Raw genomic sequence first — 21,179 nt, 5'->3', positions numbered from 1 at the left:
TATATATATTAAGAAATTATATATAAACATTTTCTTTATATATTAAAATAAATGAATATATTGAAATTATTTTTATATGTTTATTTTATTTTAATGTATTTTATTTTTATTATAAGTTTATTTTTATATGTTTTTAATATATTTTAATATATAAAATAATATTAAAATGACAAATATGTTATATATGTATATAGAAGTAGGAAATCAATCCTCAAGTTTCCATTTAAATTTCGGAAACTGATTGAACTTTATTTATTTATCAGTACAGGTCTCCTCTCGAGGAGCTTCCAGAGTAACCAATTCCCAAACCATCCCAGGATTCTGTGTCACTGTGTGTGGGTCTCACTGGGACATGGCACATCCTCTTCTGGGCTACCTTGGGCATGTTGATCACTCTAATTCTACCTGAGATGTCACAGCATATGAAAACCTGCTCCAGCTGCACCTGGGAGGAGAGAGGAGCCAAAATCTTCCTCCAGGTATGTTTGCATTTGGTATAGGGAAGAAATCCTTCCCTGGGAGGGTGGTGACGCAGGGTGCCCAGAGCAGCTGTGGCTGCCCCTGGATCTCTGGAAGTGTCCGAGGCCAGGCTGGATGGGCTGATCCTGGTGAATCCTAGTACAGCCTGTTGGGAGGTCCTCTACTGCCCTGCACTGGTATCTTAGGGAATTGGAGTAGGAAAGCAGGTGCCACGATGGAGATGCTTACCCCAGGAGGGCAGGGATGAATATTCCACACCAGCCTCTCAGCAGGGATGAAATCTGATCCCTGCTTTTTAACTGAATTCATTTCCATTCTCTGTCTCCCATCCTACCACCAAGGTTCATTGAGTAAGAAAAAGCGAGGCTGAACTTGGATTAATCAAAACATTGGAGTCAGTTTTCTGACAGGGCAGATTTCCAGATCCAGGCAGGTGGGGGCTGCCCCTGGGGAGGACTCAGCCCCCAAACCGCTCGATTTTCATTATCTGTGACAGCTCCAGCACCGGCCTGGTGTCCCCTTCCCTCCAGCACCTCCTTGTGGGTGATGAAAAGCCACTCTAAATCCTCATTACAGCACCAGGAGACCAGACACATGGCTTGTGCGACATGTGAAACGGGATGTCAGGTTCTGGGGATGAGGCTCAGCCCTTCAGCCAAGGTTTATCCAATAATGATGATTTCCAGGTCTGGATCCATTTGGCAGGAGCCTGCGGTGCCTACCCTCGGTTTACTCTCTAGTGTAACTCTGTCAAGCCATGATTAATGTTATCCAGGAGAAAAAATCAATGTTTATTTATTCTATCTGTCACAGAGGGGGATTTTAGGAGCTGTTGATCTCTCCCTGGTGAGCAGCAAGACAGAGCCTGAATTTATCTTTTTATCTCTAGATGAAGAATCACATCTAGAGCACAGTGAGGTGAGACAAAGCCCGGCTCTTATTCCTAGTGCTTTCACCTAGACAAGCTCTTCCTGGGACATGGAGAGCAGGTATTTATTCCTCAAGTGCTCAGCCTGGACTGGGAACACTCAGAAAACAAGGAAAATTTTAATTTTTCCAGCGGGTACTGGGAAAATCGTGGACTTCCATGCACGAATGGTTGGAGGGGCACTAAGAGGAAGCCTTGCAATTTCCTGATGATCTGTCCTGGTGCGGTATTTCCCTCTTTGATGCCCCAAAAATTCCCCTTTTCCAGCAGCTCCGCCCGGGGCTCAGCGCGACGGGCGGCGCGCTCGTGCTGCCCTCTGCGGGCGGAGCGGGGTACTGCACCCAGGGGCTCGGGGCTGAATTAGTCTCACAGCAGTGCGCATGCGCAGTCCGCCATGTCGGGTGGTGGCAGGGGTGGGGGGGGCAATCCTGGCCGTATCTCGGTGCTGCCGCCGTGTGGGAGCGCCCGGCACTGCAGGCGCCGTGCCCGACCTGGGTCGCTCGGGCACCGGCCCTGAGTGGGGAAAGGGGAAGGGGCAGGGTCCGGGTGACCGGGAGGATGTTCCTGCGATCGAATTTGGTTCGGAAAGCACCGCAAAGCGCATCTAAACTCTTGCTTTCCGATTCTGCAGCAATGAACGCGTCTGACTCCTCGGCCTCATGGACGTTGTCAGTACTTTCCGTGGTGCTGTCCGGGATTGTCCGGGAATGGGAACGGCTGGTGGGAGCTCGGGCGGAGCACTTGGAGACCAGGTAAACTCAGAAATGGGATTGTTCTCCCTGCTGCGGGCTGTGCGGTTCTTTTCATGATGTTCCTCTGATCTGTGTCACAGTAGCTTCCTAGAGTTAGAGTAATTTCCTAGGAGGGAACTTGGAAGCTGCATTCCAAACTTTTGTCCACATTTATTTTATCTCCCACATGGAGTTCTCTAAAGAAGCAGAGGTGGGGTGTTTCTAACAAAAGAACATCCCAATTCATCTGTGGTAGAGGGCTTAAAATTAAAGTGTGAGTGGAGCTGCCTTTAGGACACTTCAAATTCCTTAGTATATGAGTGGAATTTAAATGAAATATCCAAATCCTGAGAAGCTTGTGTGAACTCCAGAGCCTCTGCAAGTGTTTTACAGCCAGGGAGGGAGACAAGAGTCTGGAGTCTCTCCCCAAAAACTGGCTGCTGTTTGTTTGACCAGGCATAGGAGTGACTGTGTATTCCCTGGGGCTGTCCTTATGGAGAAAGGTTTATTTATGTGCCCTGGGTTTATTCAGGGTCTCTTCACCATGATGGAAACTGATTTCATTGAAATGCCAGAGGTGCCCAATGCTGTCCCCAGCCAGAGCTCAGAACCAGCCCTGTGGGAAGGGCTTTAATGCCCATTTTCCCAATCCCTCCAGGCAGCAGCACTGGAGCACTTGAGCCAAACATGGCCAAGGTGCCCAGTGCTGGCAGGAGGCAAATCCAGGGATTGGACAGTGGGAGTTTGCACTGCTCCTGGAATCCCAGACCTGGAGCTGTGCTTCAGAGAGCCCAAGAGATGCTGCCTCACTCAAACCTCATTTAAACCTCAGCATCCTCCCTGCTCCCTTGGAATTATTGCTGCTCCCTTAGCTGCTCTTCATCATCATCATCATCATCATTATTTTTATTATTATTATTACTATTGTTATTATTACTATTATTGTAAACTCCCACTCCCTGTCTCTTCCATAGCCCTTTGCTTCCCAGAGGTGGTGCTTTAGGAAGCCCCTCCAGCCTGGGAAGGGCTTTTGGCCCCAGACACGTTCCCAGTGCCCAGGAGCAGCAGGACCTGTGCTGCTCCCAGCAGGTGAGGCAGAGGTGCCTTTCCTTCCTTCCCTGCTGCACTTGGGCTTTTTGAGGGGTCTCTGGGGGTCTGAGGGAGAAGTTCTTTGTCACTCCAGGGCAGAATTAGCCCTGGTCCCACTAAAAGCAGGAGAATTCATTTTATCCTTGGTTTTGGATACACATTTTGTGTTTTCTCTCTGTTGCTGACACCGTGTGGTGAAGCAGCAGCTCCCAACCTTGTCAGTGCTGCTCCCTGGAATAGTTTTCATCTGTAGAACCATGAATTCCCTGCTGGAATCCAGTCACAGCCCCCAGACCAATGTGCAGTTGAAGGTCTTACACCCTGACCAGGACAATTTCCTGTCTCTAGACATGGAAAATGGGGGAAAACTCAGTCTGGAGTGGAGCCAGGATGCAGAATGGGGCAGTGAGGCAGCGTGCTCAGCCCAGGCTGGGGTTGGCACAGGGGCTGTTCCCTGTTGGATGACACCCACGTGGAACAGATCCTTCTCTTCCTTTGGCCAAAGTCCAATGGCAAAGGATTGAATAACTCACAAGTGGGGCCTGAAATGAAAATGGTTCTGTTAAAATTAGGCAAAGAACGTGATAAGAAAAAATGGGCATCCTTTTTATGTATTAAAATAGTAGGGAATAAAATGTTGACAAGGGACACTTTTATTTGGTGTCACCTTTCATTTTTTATGGAGTGAGCAATCAGAACAGAAGTAGGAAAGCCAGGAGCCTTTGACTTCCAGAGTGGACCTAATTTCCATTTTCTCCTCTCTTTCAAGACAGGAAAAACCACTTAACTGATCCCATCTTTGCCCAGAGCTTTGGAGTTTGAGCAGCCAAACCCAACGGGCTCCAGCTGCACTGGAGGGTCCCTGCTCCTGCCCATGGTGTGGGGTGAGTCTCCAGCTGTGCCCAGAGCGTCACAGACCCAGAGGGATCTGCCCTGGTCCCAGGCTGTCCCTGCCCTGCTCCCTGCAGTCCCCAAGGCCTGAGAGCCAGAGAGAGCCCTGTCCCAAGGGGCCTTTGTCACCTTTGTCACCTTGTGGGGAATGTGGTGGCAGCCCCGGGAGCAGCTGGGAGCTGGGGCAGGGCCTGGCACTGATCCAGGGCAGGGCAGTGCTTCCTTGGGGGGGTTGGCCCCCACGCTGAGCTCAGGCAGGATCAGGCTCACAGATGCTGCATTTTGTGCCCCCTGAGAGTTTCTGTCCCCCCTGGGGATTTCCTGCCGGGATGGGGCAGCGCAGGAGCAGAATTGAACCTGCAGCTCCCGTGGCCATTGCTGGCCTTTGTCTCTCTGCTGTGCCATCAGACCGTGGCAATTTGCTGCTGCCACTGCCACCCCCTGGGGCTGTGTCCTCCTGGCAGCCCTTCCCAGCCCCAACAGGAGCTCCAGTGGTGCCTCTGTGCCTGTTGGCAGTGTTTGCTGGCAATGTGCCTCACCCCTGGCAGGATCCTTTTGTTCCAGGGCAGGCAGACTCCAGAGCTTTTGGGCTTCTCAGCTTCAGGGCTGGATTGCAGAAGTCCCTGCAAAGAAGAATAACCATGAGGTTTGTCCAAGTGGTGCTTTCAGAGCCCACCTGACAGTCTGTGCTTTGTGCTGGAGGCTGTTGTGCATTGGCACTGCAGGGAATGAATGTCCCCTTCCCAGCTCAGCCCAGCAGATCCCAAAGGCTCTTACAGGAATATTTATCCTTCACTTCCCTGTGTGATAACTTAATCTCCACCTGTCGTGGGCCATTCCTTGAGTTCTCCTGGAGAAAACCTCACAGCAGAGGAGTTTGCAAAGAGCCCAGAGCTGTGTTTGGAGCAGAGAGAGCTGAGAGCTGTGTCTGCCTGCGCTGCCCCAGCCTGGCAACATCCCCATGGAACAGCCTGGGCAGATGGGATTAGATGGAGCAAAATCCCTTCATGCAAGAGGTTTTCTCCTGTGCAGATCAGGCACGGGGCAGGCAGTGAACTTTGGAAATCAGCTGATTTCCCCAGAAAGCATCACTCCCAGCAGCATGAATGACAGGACCTGTGCCCACTGCTCAGGAGTCACCCAGCCAGAATCAAGGGCAAAGCTTGGTTTGGGTCTGAGAACTTGAAATAACTTGGAAAGAGAAGAAATGACCTTTTTCTTCTTCCTTTCCTTCAGATGCTGGAATTGCCTCTGTGGATGTGCACTGAGCTCTCGCTGCAGGGAGCTGCCAGGCCTTAATGGTGGTGAGCTCATGTTCTTCTCACTGGGGAACTGGAAATAATTATTAATTAGTAATTGCAGAAACGTTTTCTGAAACCTTTCCCCTTTGCTGGTAGATCTTCTCTTTGTGGCTTTGAATTTACAGAATTCCCTGCTCTCCTTTGCCCTGCCTGAATTCCTTGCAGCTCCTAACAGGGAAAACCTGGGATAACTCAGAGGGGACAGAGGTGACATTTTTAGCTGAAAACCTGGGGCAGCTGGGAGGGGACACAAGAACTGTTTGTGCAGGAAAATGTGAGGGGATGTCAAGGGGAGCCAGGTGGCATTTTGAGGGAAAAGCTGAGGTGATGTTTAGGGGAAAGAATGCAAATTTCAGAGTAGAAAAGAGCTAATCAATATTGTACAGGAAGGAAAATTTGGGGGGTAAAACTGGATGTAATCTGTAGGGGACACAGTGAATATATTGGAGTAAAAATGAGGTACTCATTTTTAAGTCAGGAAAATTTTGGAGACAAAACTTGTCACAATATCAGGAGTAGAGAAGGAACAAACTGAGGGGAAAAATGAGGTGATGAGTACTGAGCATGTAGGAAAAATTTTGGGTGCTAAATCTGAGATAATTTCTAGGGGAGAGCATGAACATACTGAGGTAACGTGAGGGAATCAGTTGTGGGCAGATGGGGAAATTTTGAGGGGTAAAAATAATATTAAATAATCTGTAGGGCAGAGAGTGAACATTTTGAGGTAAAAGTGAGATCATCACTAGTAGACAGATGGAGAATTAGGGGATAAATAATGAGACAAGCTACATGATAGAAAATACAGTGAAAGGAAAATGAGGGAATCAGTAGTGGACAGGTAGAGGAATAATGAAATAATCTAAAGGCTGAGAATAAATATTTTAAGGTAAAAATGAGGTAGTAAATTGGGGACAGGTAAGGAAAATTTTGGGAGTAAAACTGGAGTAAATCTCAAGGGAGAGAGTGAACACTGACATGAACTAAGGCAGTCAGTAGAGGTAGGCAAGGAAATTTTGGGGGTAAAACTTGGGAAGATCTGTAGGGCAGAGAATGAACATCTTGAGGGAGAAATGAAGTGATCAGGAGTGGACCAGCTTGGGGGAATTTGGCGGGCAAACCCTGAGCTAATATGTAAAAATAAATGTTTTTGAGGAAAACTAATGTGATATGTAGGGGACAGAATTTGGGGATAAGACAGACATAACTTGTGTGGTTTTGATTTTAAAACCTAGTTAGTATACAGGGGACAAAATAGGCATTTTGGTAATAAAAAGTGAGCTAATCTGTGGGTGAAATAATTAATATTTTGAGGTTAAAATGAGGTAATCAGTACTGGGCAGGTAGGGAAAATTGAGGGGGTAAAGTGTGAGATTATCTTTTGGAAAGAGCAGGAACATTCTGAGGTTAAATTGCAGTGGACAGATGGGTAAATTTGGGGGTAAAACTTGAGGGATTTGCCATGGTAGAAAATGAGTATATTGAGGTAAAAATGAGGTACCCAGTGGTGGAGAGGTAGGGAAAATTTCAAGGGTAAAATCTGAGGTGATCTGTAGCAGAGAGGATGCACTTGATGGGGTAAACTGAGGTAACCGGTTATGGACAGGTAGGGAAATTATTGGGAGGGAAAACTGAAAGCAGCTGTAGGGTAAAGAATGAAAATATTGAGGTGGAAATGGGATAATAGGTAGAGGACAGGTAGAGAAGATTTTTAGGGTAAGTCTTGTGGTAATCTCCAGAGTAGAGAAAGAATGCTTTCTTGTAAAAAGTGAGGAAATCAGAAGGGGACAGGGAATATTTGTGGGGGAATGTGAACTATTCCCCAGGGAAGAGAATGATCATCATGAGGTAAACTGAAGTCATCACTTGTAGAGAGGTGATGAAAATTTTGGGTGTAGAAATTGATATTTTTTACATGATGGAGAATTAGTATTTTGAGGTAAAAATGAGATAACTAGTGGTAGACATGTAGGGAAGACCTTGGGGGTAAAACTTGAAATAATCTGTAAAAATATTTTTGAGGAAATACCTGATATAATTTGTAGGGGACAGAATGAACATTTAGTGGATGAGATAGAGAAAACCTGTGTGGGTTTTGGTTTTAAAAATAGGTAATATAGAGAGGACAAAATGCTGGTAAGCTGGGATTTAGAGAATTCCATCCATTTGGCTGCTGAAATTTCCCAGCCCAGGGGCTTTGGCTGGCAGGGCAGCACAAAGATTGCTCCCTGTGTGGTGCCCAGATTTGCAGTTCATCTTTGCAGTTTAGATGAATTAGAGCTATAGCCCTGAATTCTCTGCTGGAATAACCTCTCAGTGCCTCATGCAGCATGGATATCCATGGATATCCTCATGCAGCATGGATATTCCCACACAGAGCTGCCTATTTGACACCTGCTGTGCCAGGAACCAGCAGAGGCTCTGAAGAAGCTCAGTGGGATCAGGACAAGCACAGGTTGATATTCCATAGCATTTGCTATTTTTAACCCTTGGCTATTTATTCATCCCCCAGCCCCACCCATGTTCCCGGGGGCACTTGCAGAGTTCCCTGGAATTCCGTGGGCTCCACCCCTGGGCTCGGGCTCCAGCTGATGCTCTCAGCGGCGAGGGCGGGGCCGGACGCGCTCCCGGCCCTGCTGAGGCAGCCCCTGTGCCCAGGGGAGGGCATCTCTCCCTGCAGGAGCTGAGCTCATTCCAGAGCCTCGGCACGGCCTCCGGGAGCTCTTTTCCCTGAGGAAAGGGATGCACATCCGTGCCTGCAGGGCACCTGCACTGTGACCCACCTGTGCGAGCTTCCCAGCACTTCTGCAGTCCCAGCTGGCTCCCGAAAAACTCCAAACTTCATCCAAACAAAACTCCATCTAACTCTAACCTTTTGTTTTAAGGCATCTCCGAGGGCCTTGCTTGGGATTGAATTGCTGTGAGGGGAATTCCCTTGGCTTTAAGGCTGCTGCTGGAGGATGGCCCCAGGGTGGAAGGGAAGGGGCTGGAGTGGCCGGGACACACCCGGTGGCTGTGTGGGAGCTCCAGGAGGTGGCACCGGGAATTGCTGTCTGAGCTCCTCTGCAAAGCCAGCGTGCAGCACTCCCAGGCAATGGCAGCTGTTCCTTGGGCTGGTTTTGGGATGTCAGGGGGCTCTGTCCGGGCTGCAGCATCTCCGGGGCCCCGTTCAGAGCAGCCCCTGGCTCAGGAGCCGCAGGCAGCCCTTGATCCGTGCCCATCCCAGCGCTGCCCGGGCATCCCAGCGCCTGCCCCGGGTGTGCCTGGCACGCTGCCTGCACGGGCAGGACACTGAGGCACAGCTCCTGCCCTGCAGGCACCGAGGGCAGGAGGGGCTGGTTCCCCCTGGGCTCGGCCTCCTCCCGCCCCGCGTTCCCGGCCAGCCGGGACACACGGAGGGAGCAGCGAGGAACATTCCTGGCAGGGAGCAGGAGTCCCCGAGGGCTCCGTGCAGCTCCGGGCCGGAGAAGCAGCGCCGGGCTCAGCCCCCGCCGTGAGTTTGGGCTGTGAGCACTCACCTGCAGGAAAGGCCCCTCTGCAGGCGGGACCAGCCCTGACACTCTCCAGAAGAGCTTGGGCCTTGGAGCAAGGGAACCCTCAGGACTTGCTCGGTTCTCCCTGGAAAGGGACACGGCATCAGCATCTTTACAGCTCTGTAGGAAATGCTGGAAAAGGCAGGAAATCAGGATTATACAAATAGTTTCATGCTGTTGTGTCAAATGCCAGCCAGTTCTACCCTAGAGCCATTCCAGAGGCTGGTATACAAAGCAGCATTAGCAGAACATTTGCTGATTTGCATGGCAATTCCTTTGCTGGCAGCAGCCATTCCCATCCCAGGCAGGACATTTCTCGTGACCCTGAGAATGGCTCGGGTGCTTGGAGCAAGGTGCTGAGAAGGCCAGGATTCCGAGTTTAATGCCCACATGGGCCAGTCAGCTATGACTTGACGATCCTCGGGGCTCTTTCTAACTCAGAATATCCTGTGCTCTGGAAATAAAGAATAAACACTTCTCACTGGCTTTTTAAACCCAGAGGTTTTTGCATTGGAGAGCACGAGCCACAGGGGAAAGGAGGGAGAGCATCAAGTCTCACCTGGCAGATACCCAGTGAGCGGCCCGAGCAGAACCGAGCCCGGGCAGGGCCCCGTGCCCGCACCCGGCACAGTCGGTGCAGGAGCAGCAGCGCCGGGCTCGGCCCCAGCGTCCGGCCCGGAGCGGCTCCTCCGGCCCGCGGCGATGCAGCCCCGCTCGTTCCGCGGGGACGCGGCGGGCGGGAGCCCCGGGGGTGCGGGCGCGGGGTCCGGGTCCCGCTCTGCGCGCGGTGGCCTTGGGGGTACCGGGGCTGAGGGGGCTCCGCATCCCCGCGGGGACCGGGCCGGGAGCGCGCCCCGGGGGCCGCCGTGCTCGCAGCTCCGCTCCGTGTCCGCCAGGGGGCGCCCCGCGGGGCGACGGCGCTGAGGCAGCGGCGGAGCCTGAGGGCTCCCGGGGCCGGCACGGGCGGTCCCCGCGCCCCGGCCGCTTCCAGCCGCGATCCAGCGCCTGCTCCGGGAATGCGCCGCTCTCTTGCCGGGCCCGGCACCGGCACAGCCCCGGCTCCCCACGGCAGCAGCGGGACTTGCCCGAAGCACCGGCGGGGCTCCCGCCCCTCTCCGGCCGCAGCCGGAGCGGCAGTGCCGGGCTCAGCCCCAGCGACCGTCCTGGAGCGGCTCCTCTTTGCCATGGCGATGCTTGTCCCGATCCCTACACCCAAACACCACCCCGCTCTTGCGGGTCCAGGACCCGCAACCCGCTCTGCCCGGGACCCCCAGCAGACCCCGGCAGGACCCGGATCCCCAGGCCCGGGTCCTGTTCCCGGCCCCACCTCAGCGCCTCGAGCCTCGCGCAGCAACGGGAGCAGCCCCCGGTCCGGGGCTCCGCACAGCGCTCCAGCGACGGCCCCGCCGCATCCCGGGATGAGCATCCATCGCACAAAGCGGAGTGGGCGTGGATCCGCCGGGATTTACGGGCGCGGGCGGGGCGGGGCGGGGCCGGCTCAGGTGTGAGGGGCGGGGCCGGCTCAGGTGTGAGGGGCGGGGCCGGCTCAGGTGCGCGGGGCCCCAGCGCGGCTGCGCGGGGCGGGGCCGAGAGGATTTAACCCCCGGGAATCGCCGCTGGCGCCATTTGCCCCCTCGGCGCTCGGAGGGGAAGGTTCTGTCTGCGCGGCCTCCATATCTTTGTTTCTTTTCTTTTACGCTTATTTTTGCTTCTTTTTTACAGATACCTCTCCTCTCTCCCTCCCTTCCTCCCCTCCCCCACCCCCTACACCCTCCCCCCCCCTACCCCCCCCCTCCCTCTCCCCCCTAGCCCTCCCCTCCCTCCCCCCCAAACCGCTCCCTCCCGGGCCGGTCCCCCCTACCCTTCCTATGCCCCCACACACCCCAGCCCTACCTTACCCTTCCTTCCTCCACGCTTCCTTCCCTCTTTAGCCCAGTTCCCACCTGCCCCCACATCCTCTTTCCCTTCCTCCCAATTCCTCCTTCCCCTCCTTCCTTCACCCTTTCTCCTTCTCCACCTCCCCCTGTTTTCCTTCCTCACCTTAACCCCCCCACCTGTGCTCCATCCTCGTTCTCCATCCTCTGCCCGTCCTGCCCCCGCCACCCCACGTGCCCCTGCCTCCCTCCCTGCTCCCCTGCACATCCCGACCCCCCCACCTGCCCTCCATCCTTGACCCAGCCCGACCACCACCTCTGTCCCCCTGTTCCCGTCCTCTGTCCCCCCCTCCGTCTTTCCCCCGCAGCCGCGGGGCTCGGGGCGCCGCAGAATAAAGCCCAGAGGGCCGGAGCGGCGCCCCCGCTGTCCCTGGAGCCCCCACATGGGGCCGGAGCCGCTGGGCGGGTCCCCCCATTGCAGTGCAAAGCACGGCCCGACACCGCCGGGGTTCCGGCTGTCCCTACATCACACTGGGGGTCCCCGGGGGGGGAAAGGTTGAGGGGCGGGGGGTGGGGGTTAGGCAGGGCCCCCTCCTCGGGAGGGGGTCCGGGTGGGAGGGGGGTTGGGGGGTAGGGCCCCCTCCGGAGGAGGGGGTCCCTGGGAGGGGGGCGGGGCGGGCCCCCTCCGGAGGAGGGGGTCCCGGGGGAGGGGGCGGGGCCTGGAGGGGGATTCCCCCCTCCACCCCGCTTCCTCCCCCCGGACCCCCTCCGCCGGACGGGGCTCGGCCCGGCCCCCATCCTGGGACCCCCTCCTCCGGACCGGGGCCCAGGGGGAGGGAGGGCGGCGGGGTGGGGTGGGCAGAATGGGGGGGGGGGCGTTTGTCTGTGCGGTCATCTCTGTCGGTGTTCACGATGCAGAGCGACGCGACGCAGCCCCCCTCCCTACCCCGCCCCCCTCCCTCCCCACCCCGCCCCCCTCCCTCCCCACCCCGCCCCCCTCCCTCCCCACCCCGCCCCCCTCCCTCCCCACCCCGCCCCCCTCCCTCCCCCGCCCCCCTCCCTCCCCACCCCGCCCCCCTCCCTCCCCACCCCGCCCCCCTCCCTCCCCCTGGGCCCCGGTCCGGAGGAGGGGTCCCGGGGAGGGGGCCGAGCCGAGCCCCGTCCGGAGGAGGGGGTCCGGGGGGAGGAAGCGGGGCGGAAGGGGGAATCCCCCCCTCCAGGCCCCGCCCCCTCCCCCGGACCCCCTCCTCCGGAGGGGGCCTGCCCCGCCCCCCTCCCAGGGACCCCCCTCCTCCGGAGGGGGCCCTACCCCCCCCCCACCCCTCCCCCCTTCTCCCCCCTCCCCCCCTGGGACCCCCTCCCGAGGAGGGGGCCCTACCAAACCCCCACCCCCGCCCCCCAACCTTTCCCCCCCGGGGACCCCCAGTGTGATGTAGGGACAGCCGGAACCCCGGCGGTGTCGGGCCGTGCTTTGCACTGCAATGGGGGGACCCGCCCAGCGGCTCCGGCCCCGTGTGGGGGCTCCAGGGACAGCGGGGGCGCCGCTCCGGCCCTCTGGGCTTTATTCTGCGGCGCCCCGAGCCCCGCGGCTGCGGGGAAATGAAGGAGAGAGGAGGAGAGGGGAGGACGGGGAGAGAGGAGACGTGGAGGAGATGAGGAGGGGTAGGGAGGGGGGATCGGGGTACGGAGAAAAGCGGGAGGAGAAGGGAAAGGCCAGAAGGGAAGAGAAGGAACGTGGACAGAGGAGGGAGAGAGTGCGAATAGAAGGGATTGAGCGGGTAGGGACAGGAGAGGAAGGAGTGTGGGGGTTTGGGAAGAAAGGCGGGGAGGGTTTGAGGGAGAAAGGGAGGAGGGGGAAAGGGAAAGAAAGCAGGGGAGCACGGGGAGAAGGAAGAAGGGGTAGAGGGGGGGACAGGAGGCGAGGCCGAAGCCCCCGCGCCCCACCTGAGGACGGCGGACACGGACGCGCCGCCCGCACCGAGCTCCGGGTGAGCAAATGCCGGCGGAGGCGATTCCCGGGGATTAAATCACCTCGGCCCCGCCCCGCGCAGCCGCGCTGGGGTCCCGCGCACCTGAGCCAGGCCCGCCCCGCGCACCTGAGCCGGGCCCGGCCCCGCCCCTGGAACCGCCCCCGGCCCCACCTCGGGCCCCACCCCGGCCCCGCCTCACGGAGCCCCGGCCCCGCCTCACGGAGCCCCGGCCCCGCCTCACGGAGCCCCGCCCTGCCCGCGGTGGGGGCGGGACCATCGCTCGCGGCCTCGCCCCTCTCACCTGGGCCGGGCCCGTCCCTCACGGCTGGGCCCAACCGGGGCTGCTCCCGGCGATGGAACCGGGGCTTCCGGCCCGTGTCCACTGGGGGTCCCGGGGCCGGAGGACCGGGGCGGGACTGGGGCTGGCGTGGGGACCGGGCTCGCCGCGGGCGGGAGGAGCCGCTCCGGGACGGGCGCTGGGGCGGAGCCCGGCGCTGCCGTTCCTGCTCCGGCTGCGGCCCCGCCCGGGCTCCGGGCGCGGTCCCGCCACGGCCCCGGAACCCTCCGAACCCCGCCGGTCCCCGCAGCGCCGGAGGAATATTTTCGGAATTTTTTATCCAGCGTAGGCAGATAATTCTCATAGAGAAAGCCCAAAAATAAAGGCTATGGGGTCGAGGTAGGTGGGAGGGGCGGGCGATGTTCTGCTTTAAATTAAAACACATTGGGAAAAATCCATCTGTGGAACAGCTCTTTTTCTCTCCTGGACTGGCTTCTGTGTGATTGGCTGCGATTCCAGCTGTTCGCATGGCATTTCCAGCCTGTGGGACTCCAGTGGAATGCCAGGTGCTGAGCACGAGAGAACACAATGGGAAATCTCTCTGGATCAGGCAGTGTCCCAAAGGTCTGGCAGCACCCAGCATTCCTAGCTGGAATTTGGGGATCCCAGCACAGCCCCTCCATAGTGTCCCTGTGAACCTGCAGTGCCCAGCATTCCTGGCTGGAATTTGGGGATCCCAGCACAGCCCCCCTCAGCACATCCCGCTGCTTCCTCAAGTCCCCTTTAACCAGGATCCTTTTTTGGGGTGGGAGCACCCAAACCCAGCAGAATTGGCTTTAACCAATTTTGGGGGCTCTCTCCTCTCCTCAGCCAGTTCCTGCTGCCAAAACCCAGCCTGAGGCTCAGCTCCCCATCCCCTCAATCTCTCCAAGGAATTGCACTTGGATTTCCCAATCCAGCTGGGCAGCAATGCTGTTCTCCTCACTGTGTATCTTAACTGTAGGAATTGCTTAAGAAATAATTAAAATAAATTCAAAGAATGAAGAGACAAGAACTGCCAGCTCCAACCAAGGGCTGCTCAAGCCCCTTCTCAATGATCTGCTTTAATTAATCAATGCAAATGAACCAATTAAGATCACATCAAGATCACATTATTCTTTTTACTCAAGTTCTAGAGAAAAACTGCAGCATAGGAAAGAAACTTTTTAACCCAAAAACCCTTCTAGGAGATCCACAGGGCAGGGCTGCACTGCACCCCAAACTGAGGAGAAGTGGGAGCAAAGACAAACCCAGACTGAGATTCCTGGGAGATTGGTGCAGCTTCTGCCAGCCAGAACATTCCTTGGTCTGAACACACACCTGAGAATTCCAGGAACCTGGGACATCATCAAGAACCTTTTTATTAAAAGCAGATTTCCATGGAGAATTAACAGAATACAGAAAATTAAAGGCAAAGGAACAGCTCCCCCAGCCCAGCAGGCTGCAGCATCCAAAAGAAAATGAACAGAAAGATGATGGATTGGGACCATCACCAATCCCAAATCCCTGGTGTGGAATATCACTCTGCTTTGATTTATAAATCACCGCTTCTCTTAGTGGACAAACCCTTCAGCTTTGCTTCCAATTCACTGAGTTCCCAACTGTGGCCACCAAGATTCTGCTGCACCACGGTGGGATCCAGGGAAACACGCAGGGTCTGGTGCTCTGGGAATGTTGCTGAGGAAGCACACGGCCCTCACCTGTGCTTGCAGCCAAGGGAATCTCTTCCCAACAGCTGTGGCTGAGCTCGGTGTGTCCCGACGCTTCCCAGGCTGACACGGCACAGCTTCCTCTGCCCGCTGCCTTGGGAAGTATCCCTAAGGTGCCACTAGGAAAGGAGCCTCATACAGACACAGAGTCTTGGGATTCAGGGGAAGAAAAGGAGTTTTCAATCTTTAGCATCTCCCACTCCGTCGGCATTGATAGCGAACATGGCTTCGGCCTCGGGAAGGCACGGAGAGTCGTAGATTTTACAGATCCTGGTCTCACCTCGGCCTTTCCGCAGGTACAGCCTGACAGGGAGAGGGAAGGAAACAGATCAGGATGGACTCCCAGAAAATCATCCTAATGCAGAAAGGAGTAAACAGAGCTGTAGGAACTGCCCAAGACATTCATTTCCCCATGGACTGAGGGCCCAGAGTGGCACTGAGCTGAAGCACAGGCTGGGCCTACCATGGACAGACTGGAAAGCCCAGAAGTAAAAGCTACTTGGCCAATTCCATAAAACATTCCCAGCCCAGGCTCGTGGGATATGACCATCTCTTGTCTCACCTGGTGGTGGAAGCATGAGCAATGATATTGCCTCCGATGGGCTTTTTGGGATCTGCAGCAAACATGGCAGCTCCATCTACCTGTGCCACCACCTGGTTCGTGATGACGATGGCCACGCCAAACTGCAGGAGAAACAACCCAAACCCAATTATTTCCCACAATCAGAACAGAAAAGCAGGGAAAACTACACAGGGGCATTCCTGGTGTCCATAAGTGTGGGATCCCAGCCTCTCCAAACCAATGGGAGCAGAGGGGGAGACAAAGCCCTTGGGACCTTTTCTCCCTCAGCAGTGGGAGAAGCCTTGGGTGGATGAACCGACCAAACCCTCCCATTCCCATCTCACTGTGCCATTGGCATAGGAGGAAGAGCTGGGAAGGAGGGAGAAGTGGGAGTAAGCTGTTTTTTTAAGAGCTTATTTTACTTCTCATTATCCTGCTCTGATTTTGTAAGTAATGATGTCACTTCAAATCTCTAAGCTGAGCCTGTTTTTCCCGTGCTGCTAATTGATGAGTGTTTTCTCCTGGTCCTTACCCTAACTCACAAACCCTTCATTACATTTTCTCTCCTCTGTCCAGCTGTAGAGGAGGGTGAGTGAGCAGATTTCATGGGTGCCTGGTGTTTGGCCAGCAGCAGCCCGCGCCATAAAGCCCAGGGGATGCTCACCTCGTCGGCCAGGCGCAGCAGCATCCGCAGGAACCGGGCCAGGTGCATCTGCCTGGCGGAGAGCTCGCCCCTTCCCGAGTAATCCGTGCGGTACAGGGCCGTGGCACTGTCCACGATCAGCAGCGCGTACCTGGAAAGGGTAGGCGGGGCTCTAAGTCCTGGTTCCAATGCCAAGCTGCCTGCACAGCTCTCCTGGCAGCTTGGAAATCATCAGCACTGTTTCTAACCACAGCTCTAAACTGAGCTCCCAACTTGCTCCTCGGGCTGGCACTGGGGAACCATGAATTCCCTATGTTTGTGCAGCCACATCAGCTGGAGCCAGTTGCTGGCACCCAGAATTCCAGCAGCAGGATGTGCTGCTGACAGCTGACTGCCCATGGAGCAAGCTGGCTCCCTGGAGAATCAAAGGCTAATCCCATGTGGGAACAAACTCCGTGAAATCAGTGTCATTACCGTGACTCAGCCATCATGGCCGAGGCCTGGTACAGCAGCTGGGTCTGGTGGTCGGTGTTAAAGCCCCGAGCATAGGCCACGTTGTCCAGGACATCACTGCCAGACAGGCCATACCTGCCAAATCAGGGAAAACAAAGGGATGAACCTTGAGTGACAACTTCATCCATAGCAGTTAGACAGGAACTTTGCCAAAAGACTGGAAGAAAAACTCACATGCCCAGCAGAGATAAAAACAGATGGAAAAAAATGCAACCTGTGGTGATGAAAAGAGAACGGAATGATTGGAACCATTTGAAATGGATAAGAGGAAATGGCCTCATGTGATACTAGGGGAGGTTTAGGCTGAATATTGGGAAGTCTCTAAGAGGAAAGGCTGTCCAGCCCTGGCAGTGGAGGCTCCATCCCTGAAGGGATCTAAAGCCATGTGGATGTGGCACTTGGGGACATGGGAGAGTGGGGGGCTCAGAAGCACCAGGGAATGGTTGTGCACAGGGATCTCCCAGGGCTCCTCCAACCTGAAAGATTCCCTGATTCCAAGGACACTCTGTACATGGCCAGCACAGACACAGCTGTGCCTGCTGCAATCATTTCACTTCCTCTCCTTTGCTTGGCTGCTAAATATTCCCTGGTGACAGGGAACATGGGAGCAGTCCATGCTGTGGGAGAAGCCAGCAGGATTCAATTAAATTCCCTTCGGAAAGAGCAAACAGAACCCAGCCAGTCTTGTCCCAGCTGCTTGGGAAGCTACCAATCCCTTCCAGTAGCAAAAGACAAGGAAATCACCTCATGCCAAGGGACAATGACACGAGAGCTCTGGGGAAAGAGCGGCAAGGAGAGGAGAGGAATGGCAACACTAGAGCTTTCCAAAGGGAACACCTGCCAAATCAACCTCCAGGACCTCTGGAAAACATTTTCCAACTGAGTTGTGAGTCCATCTATTCCTGTCTCCCACTCACTGACCTTTCAGCCACGGCCAGGAGCCGCTCTGGACGGAAGGTGCCCTCTGTGTCAATGTACATGGCCTTTCCCTCGCCGCCACCGCGGTCTATGGGGAGCTAAAGGAGAAGGAAAGGAAGGAACAGGGAATAAAGCATCCATAAGTACAGCAGATACTGCCACATGCCCTCACTGAGCTCATACAACAAATAACATCCAAAGTTATTGTGCTTAAAGTCCCATTTAGCTGGGACAAGTGAAAGATCCCTGATCCCCATTGCTGCTGACACCTTCCTTTTGTAGTCCCTGTCACCCTGGAGTGCCAGCACAAGGGGGAATGGCTTCCCACTAACACAGGGCAGGGATAAATGAGATATTGGGAAGAAATTCTTCCCTGGGAGGGTGCTGAGGCCCTGGCACAGGTTGCCCAGGGAAGCTGTGGCTGCCCCTGGATCCCTGGAAGTGTCTAAGGCCAGGCTGGATGGGGCTTGGAGCAACCTGGGATAATGGAAGGTGTCCCTGGCCATAGAACTGGATGGGCTTTAAGGTCCCTTCCCACCCAAACCATTCCAGCATTCCATGACTCTACAAAAGATGACAGGTGCTCAGCTTTGAGCTGGGAAGTTCAGGGAGTAAACTCAACGATCAAATTAAGTCCAAGCCTCTAATATTTTAGGGAATAGAAACTTCTAGACAGCAATAAACACTTAGAAAGTAAAAGGAAGTGCCCAAATTAGCAAATATCCCAAGGCAAATTAGCAAATATCCCAAAAGGCTGTGGGGTCTGAATATTGGATTGTGATGAGGTGAACCCCCACCTGACAGGTGACAGCCAGGGTGTGACACAGCTGCGTCTTCCCAGTACGGAATTCCCCGAATAATTCTGTTATGGACCCTGTTTCTATTCCTCCTGAAGGGAAAATAACAATAATAATTATTAATAAAAATCAAAAGGTCACATGCTACATGTATGATCTATGTATCTATGTCACACATAAAATATTACATTTACAGAGACTCAGTTAAACACTGAATTTGGCTGAAAGTTTCACAGCTAAGAGGGAAAATTGTTTGTCATCATGAGGTTTGTTCATGCTGTGGTTAAGAAGTTCACTTGTGTTTTTGAAGATGCTGAAGAGCTGAAATTACTTGTTTTCATTTTTAGATTACCAGAGGAATGGGGAGATGGTGATGCCTGGTTTTGTTTTCCCTAAATGCATCATGGACTTAAAAAAACCAGAAACATCCAAAAATGGACAGCTCTGGATCTTGCATCATGACTTAAAAGGACTAAAAACTATTTCTGCAGCTTCTAAAATAAAAGCAATTATTCAAGAGCAGTCCTAGAGGTTTTTCATCTAACCAGGACTTGCCTTCCATGATTCTGTGCAAGGATCCCACTCATGGCAAAACCCCATCCCAATAAGTGAGGTTAAGCAGGGAAGAGAAATAATAAAATGCTGACCTTGGAGCAGCTTATCCAGCTCTTTGGAGCCAGTGGTGATCTGGATGATCTCCGACCGCCGCTGGTGGAATTCTGTGGCCGTGGTGAAGCCCATGGGAACCAGTTTGGCTGCCTCAGCCTGAGGGAAAACCCAGATGAGCAGTGCCAGAGGAGTTAATGCCATTTGTTAATCCCACAGTAATTAATATTTCCTGCCTTGTGGAGCGGTGCCTGTATCATTCCATGCACATTTCATAGACTTTGCACTAGTTGGTACCTATGAACAGAACTCAAATTCTGCTCCAAGAAAAAGCTCCAACATCCCTTTTATGGAAATATTCTCCCCTTTTCCCCCAACCTGTTCAGTTCAGTCCTGTCCTGGTGTGTTTTGCCTTTTCCCATCACAAGTCAAGTCACACCTCTAATCACCCCTTACTGCCCTTTGGACACTTTCCAAATTCACCACAACACTTTCAGCCAGCAGAAATAAACCTGTGGAATATCTCGGGTTAAAGTTCCAGGACATGCCTACCAAGATTTTGTCGGCTTTGGCTTCACTGATGCCTTTAATGTTCAGCAGCTCCTTCTTTGGCGCATAAGCCACGGCCTCCACTGTGTGAAACCCAGCTTCTTCCAGCTTCTTCACATCATTGGCATTTATGCCACATTGCTAGGAGAGAGGGACGGAGGGAGAGAGGAAAAATTACACCTGTTGGTATTTTTGGGTATTTCTGAGTTTTTTGTTCGGTAGGGTTTTTTTAACAGAACACAAGTAAGAATTTAGCAGCAGAGTTTTTGGTGTCACCTTGCTTTTAAATAAAAAGGTTCAGGTTGGATATTAGTGAGGAATTCTTCCCTGGGGAGGTGGTGAGGCCCTGGTGGAGAGCCTGGAAATGCTCAAGTCCAGGATGGATGGGGCTTGGAGCAGCCTGGGGTAGTGAAAGGTGTCCCTGGCCATGGCAGGGGATGGAATGGGATGAACTTCTAAGGTTCCTTCCAACCCAAACCATCACAGGATTCCATTCTAGGAAAAAGAGCAGCAAGTGCATCTATGGAAAAGTTCCTCCAGAGGTAACTCCTCACCTACCTCCAACCTGGATATGAGCTGTGGCCCAAAGCTCTCCTCCTCTGCTGAGGTGTCTGCGCTGGCCTCCAGCTGCATCTGCATGGCCATGGCAGCGAGGCCCAGGACAGCCCCTGGAAGGAACCAGACATTTCAGTGCTCCCTTTTAGCAATAAGTTTTGTGGTCACATAAATCAGGATCACGGAGTTCTTAAAGCTGGAAAAGCCCTCTAAAATGGCCTCTGAAATGGCTGGGCTGTGCCCCAGAGCTTGCCCTCGGGGCTGCCACAAACACCTTGGAAAGGGCTGGAAGATCCTGCAGAGGATCTGCACCACGCCTGGGATTGCTGAGCAGGATGGCAGGCAGGAGCTGTCATGGGAAACTGAAGGATACAAGGGAATTCACACACCTGGGATATAACACACAATTTGAATATAATACTGACAGGACAAGTGGGAATGGATTCAAACTGACAGAGAGGAAATTTACATTGAATACTGGTAAATTCTTCCCTGTGAGAGTGTTGAGGCTTTGGCACAGAAAAGCTGTGGCTGTCCCTTGATCCCTGGAAGTGACCAAGGCCAGGCTGGACGGGGCTTGGAGCAACCTGGGATAGCGGAAGGTGTCGCTGTCCATGGCAGGGGGTGGAACTTCATGGCCATTCTGGCATTCCACGATCCGAACTTTACCAGGGCCCCGGCCAGCAGCACCTCCCAGGTACCGCCCGCCGGCGATCTGGAGCTCCCTGGACTCCGCACGCCGTGTCCCCTCATTGTGCTCAACCCCAGCCCTTTGTTTAACGCCCTCCATGGCTGCCCACAGCTGACGGCCTTGCCCACCCTCCGCCGCCAACGCCCTCAGGCTCCCGCACCGCGGAGGCGCCGGGGGGACCCCGAGAGGCGTCGGGGGTCCGGCGGCCCCGGGCCCGTCCCGCCCGCCTCAGCTCAGCTCAGCTCATCGCAGCCCGTGCCCGTGCCCGTGCCCGTGCCCGTGCCTCACCGCGGCCCCGCTCCGGCCGTTCGGGCGCTCCCGCCGCCGCCTCACGTGACCGCTCCGCGCAGGCGCCGCCCCGCCCCCGGCGGCGCCTTAAAGGAGAGCGCGGGAACGGGCACCGGGAACGGGCACCGGGACCAGAGTCATGGGTAGCAGCCCCGGCGTACCGCGGCCTTCCTTTCTAATCCTTTTTCCTTCCTCTCTCTTTCTTGTCTTCCTTTCTGTTTCCTTTAACCATTTTTCT

At 54.8% G+C, this 21,179-nt stretch overlaps 1 protein-coding gene and 2 long non-coding RNA genes across 4 annotated transcripts; 1 reads left to right on the top strand and 2 right to left on the bottom strand.

The window, feature by feature from the left end:
- The first annotated feature begins 1,921 nt into the window (after positions 1-1,921).
- Positions 1,922-9,444, top strand: LOC136558437 (uncharacterized). 2 transcript variants are annotated; one of them, XR_010783888.1, is made up of 4 exons: positions 1,922-2,160; positions 3,998-4,112; positions 5,356-5,423; positions 8,303-9,444. It is a non-coding gene; the product is annotated as an uncharacterized lncRNA (long non-coding RNA). The 2 variants fall into 2 exon arrangements; XR_010783887.1 differs by having other exon boundaries at positions 5,356-9,444.
- LOC136558438 (uncharacterized) lies at positions 3,952-9,075 on the bottom strand. Its single transcript, XR_010783889.1, has 3 exons — positions 8,936-9,075; positions 5,332-5,451; positions 3,952-4,742 (listed from the first exon to the last, which is right to left on the bottom strand). It is a non-coding gene; the product is annotated as an uncharacterized lncRNA (long non-coding RNA).
- Positions 9,445-14,445: 5,001 nt separating the features above from the next.
- RAD51 (RAD51 recombinase) lies at positions 14,446-20,969 on the bottom strand. The gene is made up of 10 exons (XM_066552149.1): positions 20,942-20,969; positions 19,966-20,075; positions 19,411-19,548; positions 18,900-19,017; positions 18,253-18,344; positions 17,459-17,553; positions 16,499-16,612; positions 16,046-16,175; positions 15,382-15,503; positions 14,446-15,122 (listed from the first exon to the last, which is right to left on the bottom strand). The coding sequence occupies exons 2-10, from the start codon at positions 20,050-20,052 to the stop codon at positions 14,999-15,001; spliced, it is 1,020 nt and encodes a 339-aa protein (XP_066408246.1). The 5' UTR covers positions 20,053-20,075; positions 20,942-20,969; the 3' UTR covers positions 14,446-14,998.
- Positions 20,970-21,179: the final 210 nt, after the last annotated feature.

The sequence above is a fragment of the Molothrus aeneus genome, chromosome 6 (assembly GCF_037042795.1).
Source record: "Molothrus aeneus isolate 106 chromosome 6, BPBGC_Maene_1.0, whole genome shotgun sequence".
In the NCBI taxonomy this organism is placed as follows: domain Eukaryota; kingdom Metazoa; phylum Chordata; class Aves; order Passeriformes; family Icteridae; genus Molothrus; species Molothrus aeneus.
Note: the sequence above shows the minus strand (reverse complement) of the source record. Positions and strands in the feature narration are given on the sequence as shown.

What these genes read in the sequence shown, in the direction of transcription:
- RAD51 (XM_066552149.1), bottom strand. Translation starts at nt 20,052, where the DNA reads ATGGCCATGCAGATGCAGCTGGAGGCCAGCGCAGACACCTCAGCAGAG. An exon ending in GCTGGATAAGCTGCTCCAAG is followed by an intron (nt 18,345 to 18,899) that starts GTCAGCATTTTA and finishes TTTTCCCTTCAG; the next exon opens with GAGGAATAGAAACAGGGTCC. An exon ending in CTCCTGGCCGTGGCTGAAAG is followed by an intron (nt 16,613 to 17,458) that starts GTCAGTGAGTGG and finishes CTGATTTGGCAG; the next exon opens with GTATGGCCTGTCTGGCAGTG.